Below are 12,333 nucleotides of genomic sequence, written 5' to 3'. Positions count from 1 at the left end.
TTTTGGCATCTCTGACAACACACACACACACACACACACACACACACACACACACACACACACACACACACACACCATATTATTTAGTACATAAAATGTCAGAAAATTATGAAAAATGCACATTTGAATGCCCATAACACAAGGTGATGTCTTCAAATTATTTTTCTGTGTAACTAGAAAGGTACAAATTTTCATGATATGAAACGGAAGAAGAAAGATCTTCCATTTAGTGACTGCAGTCAGTCACACATTTTTTTACTTTCCCGTGATAAATGAATAATCAATTATCAAATCTTTATCAATATTTAATATGGCGAGGTATGATTCTTGGGAAGCTCAAAAGCATTGCCTGACATGTTTTAGTCTCCAACAGTAACTTTGACAGATCGTAAAATCGTTAATGTTTTAATCTCACAGATATTCAAGCAGAGCACAGCTACTCTTTGAGTGAAGATTCTGCCCCCCCAAAGCCCTGCCCTGTCTGTCAAAATGGACCAAGACTCTGGTAAATCATTCTTTTCATTAAAATGACTTCTGGCACTTAATTTCCTCGACGTGCTGTCACCCAAAGCATTACTGTTTCTTTTTCATTAGCTGGTCTCTCTCATGTGATGCTGCTCCTTCTCTCAGCGTTCTCCTCTGTGTGGTTTAGTATTTTTTTGAGCGAGACGATGACCCGACCTGCTGCCGTTGTAATCTGTGTTGCAAAGGGCACAGTCAGTGGTCTGTTCTCCATGTGCCCTAAAGCAGGAGATTTGGCAGTCGGCTGATCACTGTGATCCTCCTACCTTTCCTCTCTCTCTCTCTCTCGCTCTCGCTCTCGCTCTCGCTCTCTCTCTCTCGCTCTCTCTCCTGGTCTCATCATGATCTCGTCTGTCTTTGTACCTGTCTTTCTCACTGTGCATGTCTGCCTGATTTTACGTTCTCCATTTGTCCTGGGGATCCTGCTCTCTGAGCTGCACAAACCCAGTCTGATTTTCCTCCAGCTAAGCCCTGCCCACCTAACGCACACACTCTTGCTCACACACATACACACGTGCTCTTTCTCTCGCTCTCTCTGACAAGCATATGGTTTTCAGTCTGCAGCTTTAGCTGAAGAGGAAAGTCTCATTCTCTCCATTGTCAGGTTATTTTTCTTTGTCATTCTCATCTTTCCTCTCTGTCTCCATCTTTCCCTCTCAGTCACTGTCTCTCTTCATTTAATTAAATATGCTTTATTTGCATTAACAGTTGTCAGTGGTATCACATTGACAACAGGAACAGTAGTCCCAGTCCTTATTTAATTTAAGTTAAGCCCTAAAACCAAATTCCGATCATTAGTTCACCCTGTGAAGTTACTCATAGCTGTAGCACACTGTTTCTGTGGTGGCCATATCAGCCAAACAACTGTTAATAATTTAATTTATGTCACGTTTTCCAAGAACATCAAAGTGCTTAACAAGAATTCAAGTTACAAGTCACTGAAAGCAAACAAACAAAGCTTCACATCAATAAACATCAGCTTAATTATAGAAACTAGTAAAATAAAAGGTTATTGAGCTGCACTGATCAGCCACAACACTGTGACCACTGGCAGATGAAGTGAATAATGCTGATTATCTTGTTAACAGTGGCAGCTGTCAGGGGTTGAGACGTATGAGGCAGCACGTTCACATCTTGTCCTCAAATGTGTGTTGGAAGTAGGAAAAATGGGACACATAAATATTTGAGTGACTTTGGCAAGGGTCAAGTTGTGAAGACTAGACATCTGAACCAGACCATCTACAAAAACTGCTGCTCCATCTCTTCCGTGGACCAAAAGTTAGCCAAGGAAGGAAAAACTGTAAACCATTGACAGGGTCATATAGTATGTGCTTGACAAACAAGTAGGATCTATGGGGGGGCACCACCTCCGGTCTTACAGGTATTAAAGGGCCTTACACCTTAGTGTCAGATACCATAGCACACATTCAAAGGTCGAACAGAGTCTGTGTCTTGATGGATCAGAGCTGTTTTGGTGGCAAAAGGGGAACTTTCAAAATATGAGGTAGGTGGTCACAGTGTTATGGATTTGATTTGACAGATTCATTGGAATTGAATGTCAAATGTAAACAGGTACTTTATTCCACAACATAATAGCACAGTAAGCAAAGGCTCCACAGGCCATCACAGGAGACCCCACACACCCTGCGCGCACCCTGTTTGACCTGTCCTGGGCCATACGTACTGCAAACACACACACACACACACACACACACACACACACACACACACACACACTCACCCAGGGACCTACTATATGTGTGTGTGTGTATATGAGGTCTGTCCAAAAAGTATCGGACCTTTTTATTTTTTGCCAAAACTATATGGATTTGAATCACGTGTGATTGCATCAACCAAGCTTGAACCTTTGTGCGCATGCGAGTTTTTTCACGCCTGTCGGTTGCGTCATTCACCTGTGAGCAGGCTTTGTGTGAGCAGTGGTCCACCCCTCTCGTCAGATTTTTATTGTGAATAAATGTCTGAACGATTTGGAGCTTTGCTGCATCAAATTTTTCCAGAAACTGTGAGAGACCTCCAGCTGGACCTCCAGTTTTTTTTTTCATGGAAAGAGAAGCGGAGGATTGCGCCACCATGCCGCTCATGGCGCGGGACAAAACCACCTCCGTGTTGGTCTCACAGGACGGCTTTCAGGTGGCTTTCAGACGGCTACGGTTGCTTTTCAGTCGTGTGAGTATCCGAGAAATTGAGCATGAGCTGGACATGCCCCAACATGTCCTGTGAGGCTTCATCACAGCGGTGCTTTGCGCCATGCGGCTCTGCTGCGACGCGCGGAGTTCCTCCGCTCCTCTTTCCATGACAAAAACTCCTGTAACAGTGGAATGTGCCGTTCATTTCTAAACTGGACGCTGTCTTGATCTGGTATGTCGTCTGACTAGCGCAGGAATTGCGGAAGACGTGGACATCAGCACTTTTTTGGCACATTGAGACAGACGTGCGGAGGAACTCCACGCGTCGCGGCAAAGCATCGCCGTGATGAAGCCTCACAGGACATGTTGGGGCATGTCCAGCTCATGCTCAATTTCTCGGATACTCACACGACTGAAAAGCAACCGGAAACCGTCTGAAAGCCGTCCTGTGAGACCAACACAGAGGTGGTTTTGTCCCGTGCCATGAGCGGCATGGTGGCGCAATCCTCCGCTTCTCTTTCCATGAAAAAAACTCCTGTAACAGTAGAATGTGCTGAAAAAGTGCTGATGTCCACGCCTTCTGCCTTTTTTGCGAAAGTTAGACGACGTCCCGGATCAACAAAGCCTTCATGTTGGAAATGATCTGGTTGTTTGAGCGGGGTTTGAGCCTGTCGACCGGCGCTCGGAGTCTTTAAACCGGCTGGAGCACTCCTTAATCTGTGTAATCCCCATAAAATCATTGCTGAAAGCCCTCTAAATTTTCCGAATGGTGTCAGGTCTCTCACAGTTTCTGGAAAAATTTGAAATCTTCAAATCGTTAAGACATTTATTCACAATAAAAATCCGATGAGAGGGGTGGACCACTGCTCACACAAAGCCTGCTCACAGGTGAATGACGCAACCGACAGGCGTGAAAAAACTCACGCATGCGCACGAAGGTTCAAGCTTGGCTGATGCAATCACACGTGATTCAAATCCATATGGTTTTTGCAAAAAATGAAAAGGTCCGATACTTTTTGGACAGACCTCGTGTGTCTGTGTGTGTGTGTGTGTGTGTATATATGTATATACTCAACAAAAATATAAACGCAATACTTTGGTTTTGCTCCCATTTTGTATGAGATGAATTCAAAGATCTAAAAATTTTCCACATACACAATATCACCATTTCCCTCAAATATTGTTCACAAACCAGTCTAAATCTGTGATAGTGAGCACTTCTCCTTTGCTGAGATAATCCATCCCACCTCACAGGTGTGCCATACCAAGATGCTGATTAGACACCATGATTAGTGCACAGGTGTGCCTTAGACTGTCCACAATAAAAGGCCACTCTGAAAGGTGCAGTTTTGTTTTATTGGGGGGGATACCAGTCAGTATCTGGTGTGACCACCATTTGCCTCATGCAGTGCAACACATCTCCTTCGCATGATCAGGTTGTCAATTGTGGCCTGTGGAATGTTGGTCCACACCTCTTCAATGGCTGTGCGAAGTTGCTGGATATTGGCAGGAACTGGTACACGCTGTCGTATACGCCGGTCCAGAGCATCCCAAACATGCTCAATGGGTGACATGTCCGGTGAGTATGCCGGCCATGCAAGAACTGGGACATTTTCAGCTTCCAAGAATTGTGTACAGATCCTTGCAACATGGGGCCGTGCATTATCCTGCTGCAACATGGTGATGTTCTTGGATGTATGGCACAACAGTGGGCCTCAGGATCTCGTCACGGTATCTGTGCATTCAAAATGCCATCAATAAAATGCACCTGTGTTCTTCGTCCATAACAGATGCCTGCCCATATCATAACCCCACCGCCACCATGGGCCACTCGATCCACAACATTGACATCAGAAAACCGGTCACCCACACGACGCCACACACACTGTCTGCCATCTGCCCTGGACAGTGTGAACTGGGATTCATCCGTGAAGAGAACACCTCTCCAACGTGCCAAACGCCAGCGAATGTGAGCATTTGCCCACTCAAGTCGGTTACGACGACGAACTGGAGTCAGGTCGAGACCCCGATGAGGATGACGAGCATGCAGATGAGCTTCCCTGAGATGGTTTCTGACAGTTTGTGCAGAAATTCTTTGGTTATGCAAACCGATTGTTTCAGCAGCTGTCCGAGTGGCTGGTCTCAGACGATCTTGGAGGTGAACATGCTGGATGTGGAGGTCCTGGGCTGGTGTGGTTACACGTGGTCTGCGGTTGTGAGGCTGGTTGGATGTACTGCCAAATTCTCTGAAACGCCTTTGGAGACGGCTTATGGTAGAGAAATGAACATTCAATACACGAGCAACAGCTCTGGTTGACGTTCCTGCTGTCAGCATGCCAATTGCACGCTCCCTCAAATCTTGCGACATCTGTGGCATTGTGCTGTGTGATAAAACTGCACCTTTCAGAGTGGCCTTTTATTGTGGGCAGTCTAAGGCACACCTGTGCACTAATCATGGTGTCTAATCAGCATCTTGATATGGCACACCTGTGAGGTGGGATGGATTATCTCAGCAAAGGAGAAGTGCTCACTATCACAGATTTAGACTGGTTTGTGAACAATATTTGAGGGAAATGGTGATATTGTGTATGTGGAAAAAGTTTTAGATCTTTGAGTTCATCTCATACAAAATGGTAGCAAAACCAAAAGTGTTGCGTTTATATTTTTGTTGTGTATGTGTATATATATGTGTGTATATATGTGTATGTATGTATGTATGTGTATATATGTGTATGTATGTATGTATGTATGTCTTGTTTTTCCTTTTTTGTGGTGTACAGTAGCCCTGCGGCACCCCCAATTTTGTTGTTACTGCCCCCCCCCCCCCAAAAACAATAAAGACTATTCTATTGTGCTATTCTATTTATTCTGTTCTACAGCTTGCTAACTTCTTTGTCAGCTTCAGAACACAGGCTAAAGGCTCATTTATGCTCTATTTCCACATTTTATACCTATCACTGCCCAAATATGTCCATGCACCCTTTACACTGGCACAGATATTCAATCAATCAATCAATCAATTTTTTTTTATATAGCGCCAAATCACAACAAACAGTTGCCCCAAGGCGCTTTATATTGTAAGGCAAGGCCATACAATAATGATGTAAAACCCCAACGGTCAAAACGACCCCCTGTGAGCAAGCACTTGGCTACAGTGGGAAGGAAAAACTCCCTTTTAACAGGAAGAAACCTCCAGCAGAACCAGGCTCAGGGAGGGGCAGTCTTCTGCTGGGACTGGTTGGGGCTGAGGGCACTTGAGGGCACCATGGGCAGTGTTGAAAGAATCTGAGAACATCAGGCAGGTCGATGATCAAAGAAGTCATAATAATATATCTATTGCAAAAGAAACAAATGGCAGCAGTGTAGACAGCGGTGGTCTGTGAGGCCATTAAATACTTCACAAGAAGTAGAACTTTTTAGCCATGAACTAAAAATAATCCATTAACTGCCTTGTCCCGTCGTCATGTCCTTTGGCATGTGGTTGTGTGTTGCTTGAACTTTGGCTACACTGCCCCCACGATATCTGGTGGTACTGCTCAGTTTTGTACGTATTTGAAAGTTTTTAGAGTATAGCTACAAATATAGATAAAATGAGCACAACAAATGAGCATTACACTTACAGTATGAGATTGCAGGTCAGGCAACGGTGCACAAGGCTTAAGATGCTCAGTAAGGTAAGCAGGCGTGAACCTATGCATTATTTTATATATCATCAACAAAATCTTAGTTTGTTCTTGAAGCTATGGGAAGTCACTGGAGTGATGCCTAAACAGGGGGGTAATGTGATTGAATTTCCTTGTTCTACTTCAAACTCCAGTTGCCGTGTTCTGAATCATCTGAGTACATCTACTACTCTTATGGGTTAGAATGGGGACGGGGGGCGGGGTATTTGCTAATATTTTAGCTAAACCCCTTGAATTTTCGGCCTGTTTTCTTTCGGCCACACGGGTTTTTTGTACATTGTTTCTTTTATGTTTTGTTATTGCCTTTGTTGTTGCTCAGCTGTGTGCCGGATAAATAAATTGATTGATTGATTGATTGAATGATTCATTCAGTCATTCAATTACAACTACAAACACAGCTTGATTTGTTTAAACAGTTACTGTTACAACTTACGGACCTGGCTGTAAGTGTGTGTACGTGTTTACCAGATGACTACTAGAGAATAAGCCACTTCAGCATTACAAGTACGCATGCGTGGCGGTCGGTGGCTATTGGGACAAACAAAGCTATGTGCGCAGCTGTCAGTTATGGAAGAATACTGCACAAAGCCTGGTTTGTCCACTGGTTGCTATAGAGACCTGGAATAGCCAAAATGACACCTTTTCCTGGGCATCTCCATGTTGAAAGCCCTGTCTACACTGATTCATGATGGGTGACTCCTTGTGTGATGAAACAAGCCTGAAAATGCCCCCCTCTGAGCCCGAACCGCCAGCTAACACGCTAACCTCAGTTCGGGTGTTTATTAATTATATGTTGTGAGACTGCGCAATGGTTCTTATAACACATTAATTTGTTGTAGATGGCAAACGTTATGCGCCGTGTATTTCCTTAATGATTGTGCATTAAGTGGACCTACTGACAGCTGCTAAAAGTACTAACACCATTATCACACAACACCAAATAACACCAGAGTTTCACTCAGCGTCAGTATTGCAACAGGGACGTTTTAGATTATCCGTAGGACATTTCACAACACAATAAGCCGTATTATTCCAGGAGTTTGTAAGAAAATACTCCAGACACAACAGCAACTGGCCACTGCCAGCGGACTCAGTTACAGTCGGAGGCTACGATAGGAGTTACCACTGAACTCAGCCGCTGTCACTTAAAGCAACCACGCCCACAATTATACAGAACTTTGACTTAAAATGTCTTAGATGTTAGTACAGTTGTCATGGAGATAGAAATTATCTACAGAGCCCAATACCATTTTTTGTACCAGCCTGTAAACATGTTTATTTCTGCTCTAAAGTTGGACATTTTAACACTGAGTTCTGTGGGAAAGTGCTCTGTTTTGGAGCCAGCTTCAAGCGGTCACTCAAGAAACTTCAAGAAAAATTACTTCCACATTAGAGCCAGCATTCAGGTTCAAGTGTTGCTGCTTGGTTTTTAATGACGGTTTTGTGACATAAGTACTCTAAAGCTGTAGGGGGAGCTTCGTAACTAACTGATACTTAAATTTTGCTTTTAGACTATATACAAGTTGGCACAAAAAGTGTTAATTTAATTGCATATTGATTTTTAGGAGAGAATGAAATGAAGTCAGATTGCTTGTAGAAACAAATCGTTAGTCTCATAGAATCACTTACATCAAATCATATAAATTTGATTTGTCTATAAAGTTTTCAGAACCCCAGTATTGCATTAGCATATCATCCTATTGATTTGATAATACATTATTGCCAGTATGCTTGTTCCTTTGTTTGTGATGTGCTGCCATCATTTACACTTCTATCCTGTAGTATATTTGATACTGTAGAATATCTATATCCACTTCACAAATGGAACATTATGCATCTCCTGTAACAGTATGTCATTTTAAAAATGACATTCATTTAGTTTTATGGAGGAATGTTGTATTACCCTTTGTGGATGTTTGTATGTGTATATTTACATAACTTGAAACTATTTGCTCCAACAAACTTGAAAACTTTATACAGTTCTCGTGGTGGTTTGGTTATCCTCCAAGGACCTGCTGTATTTAACTCTGGACTTAGATTGTAGAATTACGGTGCCTATAAAAGTGCTCACCCCATAGACATTTACTAAGTTGTATTGTTTATTACGTCAGACTCAGATGCTTGATTTACTTTTCTTTCTTTCTTTCATTTATTTCAATAACAAGAACTGTCAAGAAATTTTCTTGTGTGTGATTGGAGTTGTGTGACGGTAGGAATAGCCTTTTGAATGCTTGAATAACAATGTCGGTCACACAAAGAAATCAAATGATAGTGAAAAGATGTTCATTGTGCCCAGAATGTTGGTATATTTCCTAGCAACGAAGCCCCGGTTACACGGCACTAACCAAGGATGCTGAAGCCAAAACGAAACAATACATCTGGACTTACGTTGACTTTCAGAGACATCATTTCACTGTTGTCCAGCTTCGTTCCTGTACGAATCTCGATGACAACTTCAATTTGTCGGTATTCCATTTTGCTTTCTGTCTTGATGGTTCCTCATCGTTTTCGTAATTCCCGTACCGTCAGCGTTCCATCCAACTTCGTCCAACGTCTTGGACGAACATTGTACACACACACAAATGGCTGTGCCTGTGGCACACAGCCATTTGATTTGTGGGCTGTGTGCCAAAGATGGCCGTGCGCACAGCCGTGTGTGTGTGTGTGTGTGTACAATGTTCATGCAAGACGTCGGACTTGGGAGGTTGAAAGAAGTTGAACAACGTCAAATGGAACACTGACGATACGATACGGTACTTACACAAACGATGAGGAAACGTCAAGACAGAAAGCAAAACAGAATACAGACGACTTGAAGTCGTCATCGGGATTTGTACAGGAACGAAGCTGGACAAGGATTAAATGATGTCTCTGAAAGTTGACGCAAGTTCAGATTTCTTATTTCGTTTTAGCTTCAATGTCCTTCATTAGTGCCATGTGACCGGGGCTTTAGATCGATATTCACACCACTGCAGCACTCCTTCTCATTCCTTGTGGGTTAACAACAATGACAACAAAATTACTTTCCGATATGGCGTGGAATTCGCCTCCAGTAGCCATTTCACTCCCTGGAAATCTGACAGCTGAGCAGGTGTTTCTAATGATGCCAAACATCCAAGCAAGAGGCTCCCTAACTGGAAGTCTCAATTTCAAGATGGCGGCGGATCTTGAAAATCCCCCATCAAAGAGGGTCCTGGATTTCTACAGGACATAAACGGGTGAGTTTATTTTTTATTTGTGATAAAATCAGATAATTGAATCAGATAATAATTGAAATGGGCGTTCTGACGATCGGAATATTGGCCATGTTTGTGCATCGGCCGACCCCATCTTCAGGCAGAATTTCATGCAGAACACCCAGGGCATTCCGACACATGAATACAACGTAAGCAAACTCTTCTTTCTCATCAGGGGAAGTGATTTCTGGTTTTAAAGCCTTAATTAAGGATGTAAAAATAAAGAAACAGTGAAATGAGGAAGCAGCCACAGATATGAACTTAATTAAGCATGTTGCCTGTCTGCAGCAAGTTGAGTTTGTAAACTATTTTTTGTTGGTGGTGGTGGTGTGTGTTTTCAAACTTGAGCTACGTAGCTGAACATATGAGGTTTGTGTCTTCTGGGATTTGTACTGATTTATCACTTTCACACAGATGTTCAAACAATGCTTCCTCAGCAGCACATCCTCACATGCCCTGAAAAGATTTTTCTTTCCTTTTGGCTCATGAAAATCTTGATAATCATATGCAGAAGGCTGCTAGATAGCTGCGTATTATATCACAACCCAAGTTATGTCAGGCAGTTTCTATTTATATAATCACATTAGCACCACTGTGCATGTCACAGGTTGGATTTTTTTTCCCCCCTCGCCCCTCCCAGACAGTGGTGCACAAAGATTGTGCATGCCCTTAGACCAGAGCAACAACTTAACACAAGAGGTACAGTGATGTGTATAGTGCTTACTGTTTCACTTGTCTGCCTTGTTCCATGGGGCGCCCCCTCCTGTCCCTTCATGGGTGGCAGTTTGGCAGCATTACAGAAGTCTGACAACAATAATCATTGCTTCAGTTTTCCAGCACTGCTAGCAATGTAGATTTCGGACAGTAGAAATGTAGATGAATGACTGAATGAGTTTGTCCATCCCAGCCAGCTTGTATAGATGACTACTCGAAATCAATAAATGCTGTCCTCTTATCAATTCTGGGATTATGCACTGGGGCTGTGTTTCGCTGCATCCATGACACCACAGAGCTACCTTTGGTCCTGGATGGTAATCACTCAGGCAGACAACTGGTCCATTTCCACGTCTCTAAAGTAACCATCTATCTGCTGCAGGTGAAACGTGGGCAGCGCTCTGCTTCATGCAGAGAAACACGACACATGGCTGACGCTACCACACAATGCAATCTTGTAACTTACCAAATTAAAAACAGCATATTGGGAGGAGGAACTGAATAGTTCCTGGAGAATATTGATGCACCACATCAATGGAGCTGAGTAAAGTTAGGAATTTCAGATAGAAACATGAGTGCTCAGTGGACAAATAGGGGACACAATATATAATAGAGTGATAAAGTAAATCTGTAATAAAGAATAGATCCAACATAGAGGTGGAGATTGTACGAGAACTTTTTATTGTTACTGAAAATTAAACATTGCTATTTTTAAGCACTACACTGCTTCAGAAATTTTGGAACACTGGAAATACCTTTGTTACAAACATTCTTGTGGAGTTTGCATGAAGGAAGACGTCACAGTACAAGCCAAAATACACAACAGAACAGGAAAGTAAAACTGTAATTAAGAATAGATGCAACGTGTGAGTTCCATCTAATCTTAGTGCTTGTGCACTAAGAATTCCATCTCTGCAGTGCTTGTGCTGGAGTTTGGCACATAGGCTGTATGGAGTATCTGTTGTATACTGGTCCTGGACCACACACACCATCCGTCTGTTTTATTTGTACAGATGTCATTATTACAGATGGTGTTATTATTTCATCAGTGTCTCTTGAATAAATAATGTCTGCTTGAATATGGTTTGGGCAGTTCCATTTTGTGATGATGCCAGGCTTTAATCTAAGAAATTAAAATACAGTGCAGATTGTGTTATTAAGTGAGTGTAGCAGTCAGTGTGTTTGTGTTTAAACATTCACTGTTCATTGGTCACTCGGGAGGAGCTCGGAGTCGAGCCGCTGCTCCTCCATGTCGAAAGGAGTCAGTTGAGGTGGCTCGGGCATGTTTTCCGGATGCCCCCTGGACACCTCACTGGAGAGGTGTTCCGGGCACGTCCCATTGGGAGGAGGCCCCGGGGAAGACCCAGGACATGCTGGAGGGACTACATCTCTCGGCTGGCTTGGGAACACCTTGGGGTTCCCCCGGAGGAGCTGGGGGAGGTGTGTGTGGATCGGGAGGTCTGGGCGGCTTTGCTTGAGCTGCTGCCCCCGCGACCCGACTCCGGATAAAGCGGAAGAAAATGGGTGGATAGATGGATGTTCATTGACCCCTTTAAATCTCCTCTGGAAGTTACATCCATGATCCCATATGCACACAGTACTGGTGTCAGCATCTGCTGCTGCATTCACTGACGCTTTTTATAGTGATGTGGTGATACTTGTGAGACACATAACTGTAAACTGCTGCTGTGGACAATTGGAGCAGATTACCTCGTATTTCGACACAGGATTTCGCCCAGGGTCAACAAATGAAGACTTGGGCCTTTGTTCTCCTGCAAAGATATCCGCATCGCCAAACACACCTTTGTCCAGAGACCTCATGACTCCATAAGCTCTTGCCAGGCGTATCTCCATCTCATAGCTTGAGGACCAGAGACACAAATGTCACTGCTGAAAGAAGTCAGTGTTTCTCTTCACCATGTACAGATACACTTCTGATGACCAAGTACAGGATGTTATGAAAAAGCCTGGATCTTATTCTAGCTTCTCAGCTGTGTGAGAGGTCTGAGTGTCTATAGTAACATAAGTGGA

At 43.3% G+C, this 12,333-nt stretch overlaps 1 protein-coding gene across 1 annotated transcript in view; it reads left to right on the top strand.

Moving 5' to 3' along the window:
* Positions 1-12,333, top strand: part of creb3l1 (cAMP responsive element binding protein 3-like 1) — a 252,888-nt gene that overhangs the window by 89,970 nt on the left and 150,585 nt on the right. The window contains 2 exon segments of the mRNA XM_034174091.1: positions 418-461; positions 463-505. Coding sequence (XP_034029982.1) covers positions 418-461; positions 463-505 — 87 coding nt within the window.

Source organism: Thalassophryne amazonica, chromosome 1 (genome assembly GCF_902500255.1).
Source record: "Thalassophryne amazonica chromosome 1, fThaAma1.1, whole genome shotgun sequence".
In the NCBI taxonomy this organism is placed as follows: domain Eukaryota; kingdom Metazoa; phylum Chordata; class Actinopteri; order Batrachoidiformes; family Batrachoididae; genus Thalassophryne; species Thalassophryne amazonica.
Note: the sequence above shows the minus strand (reverse complement) of the source record. Positions and strands in the feature narration are given on the sequence as shown.